At 45.5% G+C, this 18,445-nt stretch overlaps 1 protein-coding gene across 2 annotated transcripts in view; it reads left to right on the forward strand.

The window, feature by feature from the left end:
- LOC139541665 (sushi, nidogen and EGF-like domain-containing protein 1) overlaps positions 1 to 18,445 on the forward strand; it is a 138,579-nt gene that overhangs the window by 15,605 nt on the left and 104,529 nt on the right. For both annotated transcript variants that reach the window (XM_071346579.1, XM_071346580.1), the window contains exons 2-4: positions 15,365 to 15,652; positions 16,287 to 16,427; positions 17,172 to 17,334. In XM_071346579.1, coding sequence (XP_071202680.1) covers positions 15,365 to 15,652; positions 16,287 to 16,427; positions 17,172 to 17,334 — 592 coding nt within the window. The remainder of the gene's footprint in view (positions 1 to 15,364; positions 15,653 to 16,286; positions 16,428 to 17,171; positions 17,335 to 18,445) is intronic.

The raw sequence follows: 18,445 nt of genomic DNA on the forward strand, positions 1-18,445 counted from the left end.
GAGTATTTCTCCTATCCGGTGGCCTGTGTGAATTTAACTATGTTCCCTCTAATCTTTCTCACTCTCTCTTTCTCTCTCTCTTCTCTCGGAGAACCTGAGCCCTAGGACCATGCCTCAGGACTACCTGGCCTGATGACTCCTTGCTGTCCCCAGTCCACCTGGTCGTGCTGCTGCTCCAGTTTAAACTGTTCTGCCTGCGGCTATGGAACCCTGACCTGTTCACCAGACGTGCTACCTTGTCCCAGACCTGCTGTTTTCGACTCTCTAGTGACAGCAGGAGCGGTAGAGATACTCTGAATGATCGGCTATGAAAAGCCAAGTGACATTTACTCCTGAGGTTCTGACTTGTTGCACCCTCGACAACTACTGTGATTATTATTATTTGACCATGCTGGTCATTTATGAACATTTGAACATCTTGGCCATGTTCTGGTATAATCTCCACCCGGCACAGCCAGAAGAGGACTGGCCACCCCTCATAGCCTGGTTCCTCTGTAGGTTTCTTCCTAGGTTTTGGCCTTTCTAGGGAATTTTTGCTAGCCACTGTGCTTCTACACCTGCATTGCTTGCTGTTTGGGGTTTTAGGCTGGGTTTCTGTACAGCACTTTGAGATATCAGCTGATGTAAGAAGGGCTATATAAATACATTTGATTTGGTCATCTATGAACGTTTGAACATCTTGGCCATGTACTGTTATAATCTCCACCCGGCACAGCCAGAAGAGGACTGGCCACCCCTCAGAGCTTGGTTGTCATGTTTTGTCTTTGATCATCATGTCTTGTCCCTGTGCTTCCCTCTGCTGGTCTTATTAGGTTCTTTCCCTCTTTCTATCCCTCTCTCTCCTCCTCCCTCTCTCCCTCTCCCGCTCTCTCTCTCTATCGTTCCGTTCCTGCTCCCAGCTGTTTCTCATTCTCCTAACGACCTCATTTACTCTTTCACACCTGTCCCCTATTTTGCCCTCTGATTAGAGTCCCTATTTCGCCCTCTGTTTTCCGCTTCTGTCCTTGTCGGATTCTTGTTTGATGTTTGCTGTTCTGTGTCCTTGTTCCGCCCTGTCGTGTTTTTGCCTTCTTCAGATGCTGCGTGTGAGCAGGTGTCTATGTCAGCTACGGCCTGTGCCTTCCTGAAGCGACCTGCAGTCTGTGGTCGCGTCTCCAGTCGTTCCTCTCTACTGACGAGAGGATTTCAGTTTCCTGTTTTGGATTTACCTTTGATAATATCCAGGAGAATCATTGTTTGTTTAATACTGGAATAAAGACTCTGTTTTTATTACGTCGCTTTTGGGTCCTCATTCACCAGCATAACAGAAGAATCCGACCAAGAATGGACCCAGCGACTACGGATTCTCGCAACACGGCTGAGTGTTCTAACGTTTATCAGAACTTTAAAGAGGAGATGATACGGGTTTTTGATCGTTCAGTTTTTGGGAAGGAGGCTTCCAGGGCCCTGGCTTCCCTATGTCAAGGTGATCGATCCATAACGGATTACTCTATAGAGTTTCGCACTCTTGCTGCATCCAGTGACTGGAACGAGCCGGCGTTGCTCGCTCGTTTTCTGGAGGGACTCCACGCTGAGGTTAAGGATGAGATTCTCTCCCGGGAGGTTCCTTCCAGCGTGGACTCTTTGATTGCACTCGCCATCCGCATAGAACGACGGGTAGATCTTCGTCACCGAGCTCGTGGAAGAGAGCTCGCGTTAACGGTGTTTCCCCTCTCCGCATCTCAACCATCTCCTCCCATCGGCTCAGAGACTGAGCCCATGCAGCTGGGAGGTATTCGCATCTCGACTAAGGAGAGGGAACGGAGAATCACCAACCGCCTTTGCCTCTATTGCGGTTCTGCTGGACATTTTGTCATGTCATGTCCAGTAAAAGCCAGAGCTCATCAGTAAGCGGAGGGCTACTGGTGAGCGCTACTACTCAGGTCTCTCCATCAAGATCCTGTACTACCTTGTCGGTCCATCTACGCTGGACCGGTTCGGCTGCTTCCTGCAGTGCCTTGATAGACTCTGGGGCTGAGGGTTGTTTTATGGACGAAGCATGGGCTCGGAAACATGACATTCCTCTCAGACAGTTAGGGAAGCCCACGCCCATGTTCGCCTTAGATGGTAGTCCTCTCCCCAGTATCAGATGTGAGACACTACCTTTAACCCTCACAGTATCTGGTAACCACAGTGAGACCATTTCCTTTTTGATTTTTCGTTCACCTTTTACACCTGTTGTTTTGGGTCATCCCTGGCTAGTATGTCATAATCCTTCTATTAATTGGTCTAGTAATTCTATCCTATCCTGGAACGTTTCTTGTCATGTGAAGTGTTTAATGTCTGCTATCCCTCCTGTTTCTTCTGTCCCCTCTACTCAGGAGGAACCTGGTGATTTGACAGGAGTGCCGGAGGAATATCATGATCTACGCACGGTCTTCAGTCGGTCCAGAGCCAACTCTCTTCCTCCTCACCGGTCGTATGATTGTTGTATTGATCTCCTTCCGGGGACCACTCCCCCTCGGGGTAGACTATACTCTCTGTCGGCTCCCGAACGTAAGGCTCTCGAGGATTATCTGTCTGTTTCTCTCGACGCCGGTACCGTGGTGCCTTCTTCCTCTCCCGCCGGAGCGGGGTTTTTCTTTGTTAAGAAGAAGGACGGTACTCTGCGCCCCTGCGTGGATTATCGAGGGCTGAATGACATAACGGTTAAGAATCGTTATCCGCTTCCCCTTATGTCGTCAGCCTTCGAGATTCTGCAGGGAGCCAGGTTCTTTACTAAGTTGGACCTTCGTAACGCTTACCATCTCGTACGCATCAGAGAGGGGGACGAGTGGAAAACGGCGTTTAACACTCCGTTAGGGCATTTTGAATACCGGGTTCTGCCGTTCGGTCTCGCTAATGCTCCAGCTGTCTTTCAGGCATTAGTTAATGATGTACTGAGAGACATGCTGAACATCTTTGTTTTCGTTTACCTTGACGATATCCTGATTTTTTCACCGTCACTCGAGATTCATGTTCAGCACGTTCGACGTGTACTCCAGCGCCTTTTAGAGAATTGTCTCTACGTGAAGGCTGAGAAGTGCGCCTTTCATGTCTCCTCTGTCACATTTCTCGGTTCTGTTATTTCCGCTGAAGGCATTCAGATGGATCCCGCTAAGGTCCAGGCTGTCAGCGATTGGCCCGTTCCTAAGTCACGTGTCGAGTTGCAGCGCTTTCTCGGTTTCGCTAATTTCTATCGGCGTTTCATTCGTAATTTCGGTCAAGTGGCTGCCCCTCTCACAGCTCTGACTTCTGTCAAGACTTGCTTTAAGTGGTCCGGTTCCGCCCAGGGAGCTTTTGATCTCCTCAAGAAGCGTTTTACATCCGCCCCTATCCTTGTTACTCCTGACGTCACTAAACAATTCATTGTCGAGGTTGACGCTTCAGAGGTGGGCGTGGGAGCCATTCTGTCCCAGCGCTTCCAGTCTGACGATAAGGTCCATCCTTGCGCTTACTTTTCTCATCGCCTGTCGCCATCGGAACGCAACTATGATGTGGGTAACCGCGAACTGCTCGCCATCCGCTTAGCCATAGGCGAATGGCGACAGTGGTTGGAGGGGGCGACCGTCCCTTTTGTCGTTTGGACTGACCATAAGAACCTTGAGTACATCCGTTCTGCCAAACGACTTAATGCACGTCAAGCTCGTTGGGCGTTGTTTTTCGCTCGTTTCGAGTTCGTGATTTCCTATCGCCCGGGAAATAAGAACACCAAGCCTGATGCCTTATCCCGTCTCTTTAGTTCTTCTGTGGCTTCTACCGACCCCGAGGGGATTCTCCCTGAAGGGCGTGTTGTCGGGTTGACTGTCTGGGGAATTGAGAGACAGGTAAAGCAAGCACTCACTCACACTGCGTCGCCGCGCGCTTGTCCTAGTAACCTTCTGTTCGTTCCTGTCTCTACTCGTCTGGCTGTTCTTCAGTGGGCTCATTCTGCCAAGTTAGCTGGCCACCCCGGCGTTCGGGGTACGCTTGCTTCTATTCGCCAGCGGTTTTGGTGGCCTACTCAGGAGCGGGACACGCGCCGTTTCGTGGCTGCTTGTTCGGACTGCGCGCAGACTAAGTCAGGTAACTCTCCTCCTGCCGGTCGTCTCAGACCGCTTCCCATTCCTTCTCGACCTTGGTCTCACATCGCCTTAGACTTTATTACCGGTCTGCCTTCGTCTGCGGGGAAGACTGTGATTCTTACGGTTATCGATAGGTTCTCTAAGGCGGCACATTTCATTCCCCTCGCTAAGCTTCCTTCCGCTAAGGAGACGGCACAAATCATCATTGAGAATGTGTTCAGAATTCATGGTCTCCCGTTAGACGCCGTTTCAGACAGAGGCCCGCAATTCACGTCACAGTTTTGGAGGGAGTTCTGTCGTTTGATTGGTGCTTCCGTCAGTCTCTCTTCCGGGTTTCATCCCCAGTCTAACGGTCAAGCAGAAAGGGCCAATCAGTCGATTGGTCGCATATTACGCAGCCTTTCGTTTCGAAACCCTGCGTCTTGGGCAGAACAGCTCCCCTGGGCTGAGTACGCTCACAACTCGCTTCCTTCGTCTGCTACCGGGCTATCTCCATTTCAGAGTAGTCTTGGGTACCAGCCTCCTCTGTTCTCGTCCCAGCTCGCCGAGTCCAGCGTTCCCTCCGCTCAGGCTTTTGTCCAACGTTGTGAGCGCACCTGGAGGAGGGTCAGGTCTGCACTTTGCCGTTACAGGGCGCAGACTGTGAGAGCCGCCAATAAACGTAGGATTAAGAGTCCTAGGTATTGTCGCGGTCAGAGAGTGTGGCTTTCCACTCGTAACCTTCCCCTTACGACAGCTTCTCGCAAGTTGACTCCGCGGTTCATTGGTCCGTTCCGTGTCTCTCAGGTCGTCAATCCTGTCGCTGTGCGACTGCTTCTTCCGCGACATCTTCGTCGCGTCCACCCTGTCTTCCATGTCTCTTGTGTCAAGCCTTTTCTTCGCGCCCCCGTTCGTCTTCCCTCCCCCCCCCCCGTCCTTGTCGAGGGCGCACCTATTTACAAGGTACGGAAGATCATGGACATGCGTTCTCGGGGACGTGGTCACCAGTACTTAGTGGATTGGGAGGGTTACGGTCCTGAGGAGAGGAGTTGGGTTCCATCTCGGGACGTGCTGGACCGTTCGTTGATTGATGATTTCCTTCGTTGCCGCCAGGGTTCCTCCTCGAGTGCGCCAGGAGGCGCTCGGTGAGTGGGGGGGTACTGTCATGTTTTGTCTTTGATCATCATGTCTTGTCCCTGTGCTTCCCTCTGCTGGTCTTATTAGGTTCTTTCCCTCTTTCTATCCCTCTCTCTCCTCCTCCCTCTCTCCCTCTCCCGCTCTCTCTCTCTATCGTTCCGTTCCTGCTCCCAGCTGTTTCTCATTCTCCTAACGACCTCATTTACTCTTTCACACCTGTCCCCTATTTTGCCCTCTGATTAGAGTCCCTATTTCGCCCTCTGTTTTCCGCTTCTGTCCTTGTCGGATTCTTGTTTGATGTTTGCTGTTCTGTGTCCTTGTTCCGCCCTGTCGTGTTTTTGCCTTCTTCAGATGCTGCGTGTGAGCAGGTGTCTATGTCAGCTACGGCCTGTGCCTTCCTGAAGCGACCTGCAGTCTGTGGTCGCGTCTCCAGTCGTTCCTCTCTACTGACGAGAGGATTTCAGTTTCCTGTTTTGGATTTACCTTTGATAATATCCAGGAGAATCATTGTTTGTTTAATACTGGAATAAAGACTCTGTTTTTATTACGTCGCTTTTGGGTCCTCATTCACCAGCATAACATTGGTTCCTCTCTAGGTTTCTTCCTAGGTTCCTGCCTTTCATGGGAGTTTTTCCAAGCCACCGTGCTTCTACATCTGTATTGCTTGCTGTTTGGGGGTTTTAGGCTGGGTTTCTGTACAGCACTTTGAGATATCAGCTGATGTAAGAAGGGCTATATAAATACATTTGATTTGGTCATCTATGAACGTTTGAACATCTTGGCCATGTACTGTTATAATCTCCACCCGGCACAGCCAGAAGAGGACTGGCCACCCCTCAGAGCTTGGTTCCTCTCTAGGTTTCTTCCTAGGTTCCTGCCTTTCATGGGAGTTTTTCCAAGCCACCGTGCTTCTACATCTGTATTGCTTGCTGTTTGGGGTTCTAGGCTGGGTTTCTGTACAGCACTTTGTGACATCAGCTGATGTATGAAGGGCTATATAAATACAGTTGATTGATGGATTGATTGATGTTTGTATGTGCTTGCTTGTGTGTGTCTGTTAGGTGTGTGTGTCTGTTAGGTGTGTGTGTCTGTTAGGTGTGTGTGTCTGTTAGGTGTGTGTGTGTCTGTTATGTGTGTGTGTCTGTTATGTGTGTGTGTCTGTTAGGTGTGTGTGTCTGTTAGGTGTGTGTGTCTGTTAGGTGTGTGTGTCTGTTAGGTGTGTGTGTCTGTTAGGTGTGTGTGTCTGTTAGGTGTGTGTGTCTGTTAGGTGTGTGTGTCTGTTAGGTGTGTGTGTCTGTTAGGTGTGTGTGTCTGTTAGGTGTGTGTGTCTGTTAGGTGTGTGTGTCTGTTAGGTGTGTGTGTGTCTGTTAGGTGTGTGTGTCTGTTAGGTGTGTCTGTTATGTGTGTGTGTCTGTTAGGTGTGTGTGTGTCTGTTATGTGTGTGTGTCTGTTAGGTGTGTGTGTCTGTTAAGTGTGTGTGTGTCTGTTATGTGTGTGTGTCTGTTAGGTGTGTGTGTGTCTGTTATGTGTGTGTGTCTGTTAGGTGTGTGTGTCTGTTAGGTGTGTGTGTCTGTTAGGTGTGTGTGTGTCTGTTATGTGTGTGTGTCTGTTAGGTGTGTGTGTCTGTTAGGTGTGTGTGTCTGTTAGGTGTGTGTGTCTGTTAGGTGTGTGTGTCTGTTAGGTGTGTGTGTCTGTTAGGTGTGTGTGTGTCTGTTATGTGTGTGTGTCTGTTAGGTGTGTGTGTCTGTTAGGTGTGTGTGTCTGTTATGTGTGTGTGTCTGTTAGGTGTGTGTGTCTGTTAGGTGTGTGTGTCTGTTATGTGTGTGTGTCTGTTAGGTGTGTGTGTCTGTTAGGTGTGTGTGTCTGTTAGGTGTGTGTGTCTGTTAGGTGTGTGTGTGTCTGTTATGTGTGTGTGTCTGTTAGGTGTGTGTGTCTGTTAGGTGTGTGTGTCTGTTAGGTGTGTGTGTCTGTTAGGTGTGTGTGTCTGTTAGGTGTGTGTGTCTGTTAGGTGTGTGTGTCTGTTAGGTGTGTGTGTCTGTTAGGTGTGTGTGTCTGTTAGGTGTGTGTGTCTGTTAGGTGTGTGTGTCTGTTAGGTGTGTGTGTGTCTGTTAGGTGTGTGTGTCTGTTAGGTGTGTCTGTTATGTGTGTGTGTCTGTTAGGTGTGTGTGTGTCTGTTATGTGTGTGTGTCTGTTAGGTGTGTGTGTCTGTTAGGTGTGTGTGTGTCTGTTATGTGTGTGTGTCTGTTAGGTGTGTGTGTGTCTGTTATGTGTGTGTGTCTGTTAGGTGTGTGTGTCTGTTAGGTGTGTGTGTCTGTTAGGTGTGTGTGTGTCTGTTATGTGTGTGTGTCTGTTAGGTGTGTGTGTCTGTTAGGTGTGTGTGTCTGTTAGGTGTGTGTGTCTGTTAGGTGTGTGTGTCTGTTAGGTGTGTGTGTGTCTGTTATGTGTGTGTGTCTGTTAGGTGTGTGTGTCTGTTAGGTGTGTGTGTCTGTTATGTGTGTGTGTCTGTTAGGTGTGTGTGTCTGTTAGGTGTGTGTGTCTGTTAGGTGTGTGTGTGTCTGTTATGTGTGTGCATTGAAGGAGCATCATGTAGGATGAAGCCCCATAATGGAAATTAGTGGATTTGCAACCACTTAGCCTGAATTCAAACAACTCTTCCTCCTCCCCCACATTTCCTCCACCACAACCTCGGTGTGGACTCATCTTTTACTTTCGGTTTTGTCCATCAGCTTCAAACAGCTGAAAATACAATGTTTTTCAATATTGAAAATATATTTCACAGCGGTTTAGATGGTACAGTGATTCTCTGCACTATACATTGCTTGTTTTGTCACAAACTGAAATGAGGCGAACAATGTAGAATTTTAGCAACCCGGTATTGGCGGAGCGATGTCTACAGGTAGGATGGTTGCCCAGGTTGTTGGTTGGCTGGTGAGGAGAATACCACGCGTTTGAGATTGACCGGCTTTGGTTGACAAATAGGAAGTTTACACCAATCCGAATACAATTTTGCATCAGAATGTATTTTTCTTTAATTCATACTTTTTATGTTCTGAAACGGTATCATTCCACTATCAGTGCAAATATATTAAGGACATTTTCGTAAATTACAATGCAACAAATATGATTTAACGCTCCTTTATAGTTTCTCTCAATCGTGAACAAACAATTTTGGGATCTGTGTTTAAAAGTACATTATCTATCTATTATCTATCTTTCTCAAGGACCAAATGCTAAAATACCTTTACACTTCTGATCATTTCCTTGCTAAAAGACCTTTACACTTCTGATCATTTCCTTGCTAAAAGACCTTTACGCTTCTGATCATTTCCCTGCTAAAAGACCTTTACGCTTCTGATCATTTCCCTGCTAAAAGACCTTTACGCTTCTGATCATTTCCCTGCTAAAAGACCTTTACACTTCTGATCATTTCCTTGCTAAAAGACCTTTACACTTCTGATCATTTCCTTGCTAAAAGACCTTTACGCTTCTGATCATTTCCCTGCTAAAAGACCTTTACGCTTCTGATCATTTCCCTGCTAAAAGACCTTTACGCTTCTGATCATTTCCTTGCTAAAAGACCTTTACACTTCTGATCATTTCCCTGCTAAAAGACCTTTACACTTCTGATCATTTCCTTGCTAAAAGACCTTTACGCTTCTGATCATTTCCCTGCTAAAAGACCTTTACGCTTCTGATCATTTCCCTGCTAAAAGACCTTTACGCTTCTGATCATTTCCCTGCTAAAAGACCTTTACGCTTCTGATCATTTCCCTGCTAAAAGACCTTTACACTTCACTTCTGATCATTTCCTTGCTAAAAGACCTTTACGCTTCTGATCATTTCCCTGCTAAAAGACCTTTACGCTTCTGATCATTTCCCTGCTAAAAAACCTTTACACTTCTGATCATTTCCCTGCTAAAAGACCTTTACACTTCTGATCATTTCCTTGCTAAAAGACCTTTACTATTCTCTTTCTCAAGAGTGTGCAGCGAATTCTCTACTAGATGAAAAGTTTACTGAGTATGACATCCTGGCATTTAAAGCGTACTAGACTTTCTAAATTCCACGTACTACAAAACATGTTTTTTTTCTCATGCCCAAAAATACCTACTATTATAACATAAGTACGGGTTTTTAGGTCACATCCATTGTTGTCATCAGAAGACACTTTCGTGCAATTGTTTTCACAGTTTACGGCATTACGGCAAATACTACTTGCACAAAATTCTAAATAACTGTCACATCCTGACCATAGAGAGCCTTTGTTTTTCTATGGTATAGTAGGTCAAGGCGTGACTGGGGGTTGTTCTAGTTAGTTATTTCTATGTGGGGTTCTGGGTTATTATTTCTATGTTGGTGTCACATCCTGACCATAGAGAGCCTTTGTTTTTCTATGGTAGAGTAGGTCAGGGCGTGACTGTGGGGGTTGTTCTAATTTATATTTTCTATGTGGGGGTTCTAGGTTTATTTTCTATGTTGGTGATTTGTGTGATTCCCAATTGGGAAGAGAGGCAGCTGGTAATCGTTGTCTCTAATTGAGGATCATACTTAAGTAGCATTTTTTCCACCTGTGGGTTTATGGGATATTGTTTATGTTTAGTTGCCTGTTCGCACTGCATTGTCGTCACGGTTCGTTCTTTCTTTATTGTTTTGTTACATGGTTCACTTACTTTATATTAATAAAGATGTGGAACCCAGATCACGCTGCACGTTGGTCCGAGTATGCTTCAAACGATCGTGACAATCACCCCATTGGTGTCATACCATGTACGATATTTGGAAATATCTTGTTATGATTGTTTATAATATTGCGGACATGCAGAGATGTAGAGAACGAAGTTGTGTTACTCCTCAGTCATCGTGATCTTTCATTATAGAGCTTTGTTTTGGTGTGGATTGATGGCCTATAAATTCATATCAGTTGTGATTCTTCATTCTATTCGCCTTTCCTTATTTCTGTTGTCGGATTGTGTTTCTGTGCACCAATGGAAAGTCTTCAAAACAATGAGAAAACCAGCCTTAGTATTGAACACATGGAATTGGATTGTGATGATACCGATGAATGAATCCTGCACACAATATGTTTTTTATATAATGTTTTTCTCAGGAATATCATTTGATTTGATGTGTATGAAATTGTTTGGTGGAATATACATGAAAGGAGATTGATTACCCATAATTCTGCACCTTTGGATAGTTGTACTTCCTGTTTTTATCATTACCCATAATGCTGCACCTTTGGATAGTTGTACTTCCTGTTTTTATCATTACCCATAATGCTGCACCTTTGGATAGTTGTACTTCCTGTTTTTATCATTACCCATAATGCTGCACCTTTGGATAGTTGTACTTCCTGTTTTTATCATTACCCATAATGCTGCACCTTTGGATAGTTGTACTTCCTGTTTTTATCATTACCCATAATTCTGCACCTTTGGATAGTTGTACTTCCTGTTTTTATCATTACGCATAGTGCTGCACCTTTGGATCGTTGTACTTCCTGTTTTTATCATTACCCATAATGCTGCACCTTCGGATCGTTGTACTTCCTGTTTTTATCATTACCTTTAATACTGCACCTTTGGGTAGTTGTACTTCCTGTTTTTATCATTACCCATAATGCTGCACCTTTGGATAGTTGTACTTCCTGTTTTTATCATTACCCATAATGCTGCACCTTTGGATAGTTGTACTTCCTGTTTTTATCATTACCCATAATGTTGCACCTTTGGATCGTTGTACTTCCTGTTTTTATCATTACCCATAATGCTGCACCTTTGGATAGTTGTACTTCCTGTTTTTATCATTACCCATAATGTTGCACCTTTGGATCGTTGTACTTCCTGTTTTTATCATTACCCATAATGCTGCACCTTTGGATAGTTGTACTTCCTGTTTTTATCATTACCCATAATGCTGCACCTTTGGATAGTTGTACTTCCTGTTTTTATCATGCAAGGAATATGTGTTGATCCATAGGGATTTTTTTAAAAGACAGACTTTCTGCTTTGTCTACTTGGACTCAAGTGATAACTATGGTTGCGTTAATCTTTTTGCAGGCAGTCATGTTCTTTTAATGAATCTATTTGCAATTTTGACTGTATAACATCGTTTTGATGAATGGATTCATGTTTTGAGATGGCAAGTACATTATAAAACGCTTGTAAGCGTTTGAGAAAAATTTTAATTGGAAAAAACTGTGTGTGTGTGTGATGGAGGTTGACCTAGGGCCATGAGGTTGAACAACAAGGCTACACCCCCTCATCTCATTAGGGACTAGGGGAGATACAAGGCCAGTTAGAAGCATGTCCCAAACTGCACCCTATTCCCTTTATATAGTGCACTACTTTTGGCAAGAGCCCACAGTGCACTGGTCAAAAGAAGTGCACTATAAAGGGAATAGGGTGCCATTTGGAATTTAAGGGTTTAGGGATTAGCGGCCAAGTGTGTTGTAGACACTTCCCTGTGTTTCATTAAACCCTGTGGCGGTGTGACTGTCTGTGGAACGTCCTCTTTGACAAGGAAAGACTAATGTTTTTCCCTCACTGATCCCCGGCACCTTTTTCATTTATGGGGGTTTGCTTTGGCACTAGTTGTCCATGATTACAGTTTATTTTAGTGTAGAAATAACTTGGCTCCAGAGAGAACTACCCAAGAAAAACCCAGAAAATGTCGGCAAAGAATTCCCCAAGAATAAATAACATGGGTGGTGGAGTGACACGGTGAGGATAGGGAGGGGCAGAGAGAAAAGGAGAGAGAGGGGGGAGTGAGAGAGAAAAAGTGAGAGAGAGAGAGAGAGAGAATGAGAGAGAGGGGGGAGTGAGAGAGAAAAAGTGAGAGAGAGAGAGAATGAGAGAGAGGGGGGAGTGAGAGAGAGAGAGAGAGAGGAGAGAGAGGGGGGAGTGAGAGAGAAAAAGTGAGAGAGAGAGAGAGAATGAGAGAGAGGGGGGAGAGAGAGAGAGAGAGAAAGAGAGAGAGAGAGAGAATGAGAGAGAGGGGGAGTGAGAGAGAGAGAGAGAAAGAGAGAGAGAGAGAATGAGAGAGAGGGGGGAGTGAGAGAGAGAAAGAGAGAGAATGAGAGAGAGGGGGGAGTGAGAGTGAGAGTGAGAGAGAGAGAGAGAAAACCAGGATGACTTGTAGGAGGCTGGACTGAACTGCTTTACACAACCCCTTTAGGAGGGCTCTTAACTGCCTCATGCTCTGACTGACTAGATGGCTGACTAGATGACTGACTAGATGACTGACTAGATGACTGACTAGATGACTGACTCGATGGCTGACTAGATGGCTGACTAGATGCCTGACTAGATGGCTGACTAGATGCCTGACTAGATGGCTGACTAGATGGCTGACTAGATGGCTGACTAGATGGCTGACTAGATGGCTGACTAGAATGCTGACTAGATGGCTGACTAGATGACTGACTAGATGGCTGACTAGATGACTGACTAGATGGCTGACTAGATGACTGACTAGATGGCTGACTAGATGGCTGACTAGATGACTGACTGTTTGATTGACTGACTGACTGTTTGACCTAATGCCTGCCTGCTTGGTTGACTGACTGACTGGCTGACTAGATGGCTGACTAGATGGCTGACTAGATGGCTGACTAGATGGCTGACTAGATGACTGACTGTATGACTGACTAGATGACTGACTGTTTGACCTAAATGCCTGCCTGGTTGACTGACTGAATAGCTATTACCCAAGCACGTCAACAAGCCTCAATGAAACAGAAAGGTGTTTCAATGGATCCCCTATCATCAGATCCCTTTAACTGAGATCTCTTTCTCCCCCTACATGTAACAGAGGGTTTAATCTCAATGTGACATCCATCCTTGTAAAGTAATACCAACTATACTATACTAGATTAGAGCACCTGGTTGAGCCTTACTGGGATTTCCTTAAACCGCCTTCTATGTTTAATAAGATACTCAGACTCTGAAGGAAACTTTCAAGGCCGGTTTATAGGAATATTCTGGATTTTGGCAATGAGGCTCTTTTATCTATTTCCCCAGAGTCAGAAGAACTGGTGGATATCATTTTGTATGTCTCTGTGTCCATATGAAGGAAGCTAGAGGTAGTTGGTGAGCCAATGCTAACTAGCGTTAGCGCCCTTAGACTTTCAGTCATTACATTAGCGCTAGTTAGCATTTTCCGTCAAAGTGGATACAGACATACAAAATGATATCCGCGAGTTCATCTGACTCTGGGGACGTAGATAAAAGGGCTTCATTGCCAAAATCCCGAAGTATCCCCTTTAACCTTTTCCAGATGCTCTCCGGGATCGGACGAGGCGCCTAAACATATTCCGGTTATCAGAAGTATGATCACTATTTAGTGTTGGCCTGATTTACTACACTAATTCTGCAGTGATATTCCTTCAAACACCACAGCCCTCTCCTGAGTGAGTTTGTGGAGGCTGTGCTGCGCCTGCCATCCTTGCCTTTCCTCTACTGTACCAGGTAAAGGTTTAGGGTTATTTTTATAGAAGTTAGCACTCTGTCTCTGGATCTGCCCCTGCAGACTGCTGCCTCTCTGTTTCCCCATATCCTACCCAACCCTACCCACCTACCCTATCTACCCTACCCTGCCCTGCCCGGATTACCTACCATAACTACCCTACCCTGCCTACCTACCCTTACCTACCTGCCTGCCTACCCTGCCCTGCCTGCCTCCCTACCCTAACTACCCTAAATACCCTACGCTGCTTTCTCTACCCTTCCCTACCCTACCCTGCCTACCCTACCCTACCTGCCCTGCCTACCCTGCCTGCCCTACCTACCCTACCCTACCTACCCTACCCTGCTTGCTCTACCCTTCCCTGCCTGCCCTGCCTACCCTACCCTACCCTACCCTACCCTACCCTACCCTACCCTGCCTGCTCTACCCTGCCCTGCCCTGCCTACCCTACCCTGCCCTGCCTACCCTACCCTGCCTGCTCTACCCTGCAGTGCCTACCCTACCCTACCTGCCCCTGCCCTGCCCTGCCTCTGGCCTGTAGTGTATTGCTATACAGCAACCTCTGCCTGCCAATGAGCCCTCCTAGGCCCCCTACCCCTTACCTTCTGGAGTTTCATAATCTCATAACCCAGAACCAGTCTTGGCTGTGGTAGCTCCTCAGTGTTAATAGTCTTTCCCCAGAGATTATATTCCAGAAAATCATGTTGTGTATTGCTGTTGATAGAAAAAAAGTAGATGGGATGAATATTTTGAGACAATAGCTAAGTTTCCATCCAATTGTGGACCGATTTTTTTAAAATAGCGCATTTTCCCACCAGTGGTGTGTTTCCACCAAATTGACTTGTGTGTAAAGCGTGTAAATATGCACATTTTGCCACCAGTAGCTAGGTGATGAATGAATACATGAACATAGCTAGGTTTCCATCCAATGGATGACAGAATTTCATGCAAATTCTGCAAAATGCAATATGTTACATTTTCTCACCAGAAGTGTGTTTTTCAATCAAACTGACTTGTCGCAGATAAAAGGCTATACATGATGATGTAGTGCACATAAAAAATGACTTGCGGTTAAATTCCCAAGTTAAATGGGAGTTCCATTGCATTTTACAACTCTACTAAAGTTTCTCTCGCAAACAGTGTTTGTGTTGTAATAGTGAGTGTGCCCACTCTGGTATTGGCACGTGCCCTCCAGCCAACAGCACGCAGGACGCAGATTGTTTGATAGAGCGCACACATCGTCTACATGGAGATATTATTATGCATCAAAGTGTAAGATTATTTTTATTTGTCCAAACGGCAGATTTCACAAGAATAAAACCCTGGATATATATTTGTGAAGGAACCTCCCACTTTCACCACCCTGTGAAGTTCATCATCATGTATTTCATCTGTAGCCTGATAAACTGGATGCTTTCCCGACTCGTAGTGGGTCAACCACACAATATATCATCACGTGACTCCAAGTTTACTTTCCACCTCCGTTTCTCGTATAATTAATTTTAGACACAAAAAAAGATCCCATTAAGGTCGAACGAGCAAATTATTTGTCAGCATTTATAAATTGTACTGAAACTTCCTGTTTCCATCACAGCTCCTGTTGATTTTGTTTTTGTATGGTATGACTTTACTGGCATTATAACATGTGGATGGAAACGTGATTAGTGTCTAACCTTATCTTCTCCTCTCCTTCCCAACAGGTGAACAACAATGGTCTGGTCTCGTTCCTCAGAGAGGTATCTCAGTTCACACCAGTGGCATTCCCCATCGCCGGAGACCGGAGGGTTGTGGCAGCGTTCTGGGCTGACGTGGACAACCGGCGGGCGGGACAAGTCTTCTACCGGGAGAGTAAAGACCCGTCTGTCCTCCTGAGGGCCACAGCTGACGTCAAACGATACTTCTCTGAGTTCCCAGAATTCACTGCGACATGGATCCTCATCTCAACGTGGCACAAAGTCACCTTCTTTGGAGGAAGTGACATCACACCGGTAAGATTCTCAACCTATCAAATGTATTTACTGTGTATCTGTAAGGGGTGCGTACTGGCGGCAGAGAAGTCAGACGCAGGAGAGCAAAAACTGTGTTTCCAACGAACCAGTTTAATCATAAAAACCACCGGAAAACAGAGTGATCAATAAATGGGTACAAAACTCGCCGCACACCAGACATAACGTGCACAAGCACTTACAAACAAACAATACCGGACAAGGACATGGGGGGAACAGAGGGTTAAATACACAACATGTAATTGATGGAATTGAAACCAGGTGTGTGGGAAGACAAGACAAAACAAATGGAAAATGAAAAGTGGATCGGCAGAAGACCCGGTAACGTCGACCGCCGAACGTCGCCCGAACAACTAGAGGGACCGACTTCGGAGGAAGTCGTGACAGTATCAACAGTGCTTTACAGTAACCCAGCCTGGGTCCGCAACAACCAAGCAGTAGTGGGAAGGAAAAACACCCCAAACTCATTGTTGATTGATAGGGGAGAGAGAGAGCACCCCTTTCTTGTTAAATTTGACCTTACATTTTGGCCATTTCGTGGACACTCTTAAGAGACGTACGTATGAATATTTTTAATATTCAACAAACTGTATGTAACCAGTTGTCCTCTGTGCAGGTGAATACATTCCAATTGGTGTTGATCACCAACGGAGAGCTATCCTTTACCATCTTCCAGTATCATGCCATCACCTGGACTACAGGCATGCATGCCAGCAGTGGAGGAGACCTGGCAGGGCTAGGGGGCATCGCTGCACAGGTATGTCCTCAAATCAAATGTTATTGGTCACATACACATGGTTAGTAGATGTTACTGCGAGTGTAGCGAAATGCTTTTAAATAGGTAAGATCACAGAGATGTCCTCTCAAACCATGTTTATAGGTAAGATCACAGAGATGTCCTCTCAAACCATGTTTATAGGTAAGATCACAGAGATGTCCTCTCAAACCATGTTTATAGGTAAGATCACAGAGATGTCCTCTCAAACCATGTTTATAGGTAAGATCACAGAGACGTCCTCTCAAACCATGTTTATAGGTAAGATCACAGAGACGTCCTCTCAAACCATGTTTATAGGTAAGATCACAGAGATGTCCTCTCTAACCATGTTTATAGGTAAGATCACAGAGATGTCCTCTCTAACCATGTTTATAGGTAAGATCACAGAGATGTCCTCTCTAACCATGTTTATAGGTAAGATCACAGAGATGTCCTCTCAAACCATGTTTATAGGTAAGATCACAGAGATGTCCTCTCAAACCATGTTTATAGGTAAGACCTCTTCACAAGGATTAGGGCCTCATGGGGAGATTTGAGAGATTGCAGTTTCAGATGGAATTAAAATTCTCAGACAACATGCCATTGGCTAGCCATCGAGAATTTACCGTAATCTTATGGGCCCTGGTTAAAACCGGTGGACAACAAAGGGCGTAGGGTACCATTTGGGATACAGATTAAGTGTGGTCTCCTCACAGTCACTCTAAACTGTGTCTCTCCTCCTAGGCAGGTTTTAACGCTGGCGACGGGAAACGATACTTCAACATCCCCGGGTCTCGTACTGATGACATGGTGGATGTGGAGGGAACCACCAACGTGGGTTGCCCCGGGAGATGGGTGTTCCGGATCGACAATGCACAGGTGGAGGTGGGTGGATGCAACCACTCAGGTAAGATCGAGGAGGGACATTTCTTCATAATGACTATTATACATTTTTTCCTTTCTGTAAAGTTTGTTAGGACTTTGTTCAATGCAATTCATTTTGATTTGATAGGGCCTTTTCTAAAGGGAGGAGAATGTTGAATGATACAAACATCAACCTCTTGCATCAATCTGTCCTCACAAACTAACTGTTCTGTCTCTCCTTCTCACAAACTAACTGTTCTGTCTCTCCTCACTAACTAACTGTTCTGTCTCTCCTCACTGACTAACTGTTCTGTCTCTCCTCACTAACTACTTGTTCTGTCTCTCCTCACTAACTAAATGTTCTGTCTCTCCTCACTAACTAACTGTTCTGTCTCTCCTCACTAACTAACTGTTCTGTCTCTCCTCACTAACTAACTGTTCTGTCTCTCCTCACTAACTAACTGTTCTGTCTCTCCTCACTAACTAAATGTTCTGTCTGTCCTCACTAACTAACTGTTCTGTCTCTCCTCACTAACTAATTGTTCTGTCTCTCCTCAATAACTAAATGTTCTGTCTCTCCTCACTAACTAACTGTTCTGTCTCTCCTCACTAACTAACTGTTCTGTCTCTCCTCACTAACTAAATGTTCTGTCTCTCCTCACTAACTAACTGTTCTGTCTCTCCTCAATAACTAAATGTTCTGTCTCTCCTCACTAACTAACTGTTCTGTCTCTCCTCACTAACTAACTGTTCTGTCTCTCCTCACTAACTAAATGTTCTGTCTCTCCTCACTAACTAACTGTTCTATCTCTCCTCACTAACTAACTGTTCTGTCTCTCCTCACTAACTAAATGTTCTGTCTCTCCTCACTAACTAACTGTTCTGTCTCTCCTCACTAACTAACTGTTCTGTCTCTCCTCACTAACTAACTGTTCTGTCTCTCCTCACTAACTAAATGTTCTGTCTGTCCTCACTAACTAACTGTTCTGTCTCTCCTCACTAACTAATTGTTCTGTCTCTCCTCAATAACTAAATGTTCTGTCTCTCCTCACTAACTAACTGTTCTGTCTCTCCTCACTAACTAACTGTTCTGTCTCTCCTCACTAACTAAATGTTCTGTCTCTCCTCACTAACTAACTGTTCTGTCTCTCCTC

This window comes from Salvelinus alpinus, chromosome 16 (assembly GCF_045679555.1).
Source record: "Salvelinus alpinus chromosome 16, SLU_Salpinus.1, whole genome shotgun sequence".
Taxonomy (NCBI): domain Eukaryota; kingdom Metazoa; phylum Chordata; class Actinopteri; order Salmoniformes; family Salmonidae; genus Salvelinus; species Salvelinus alpinus.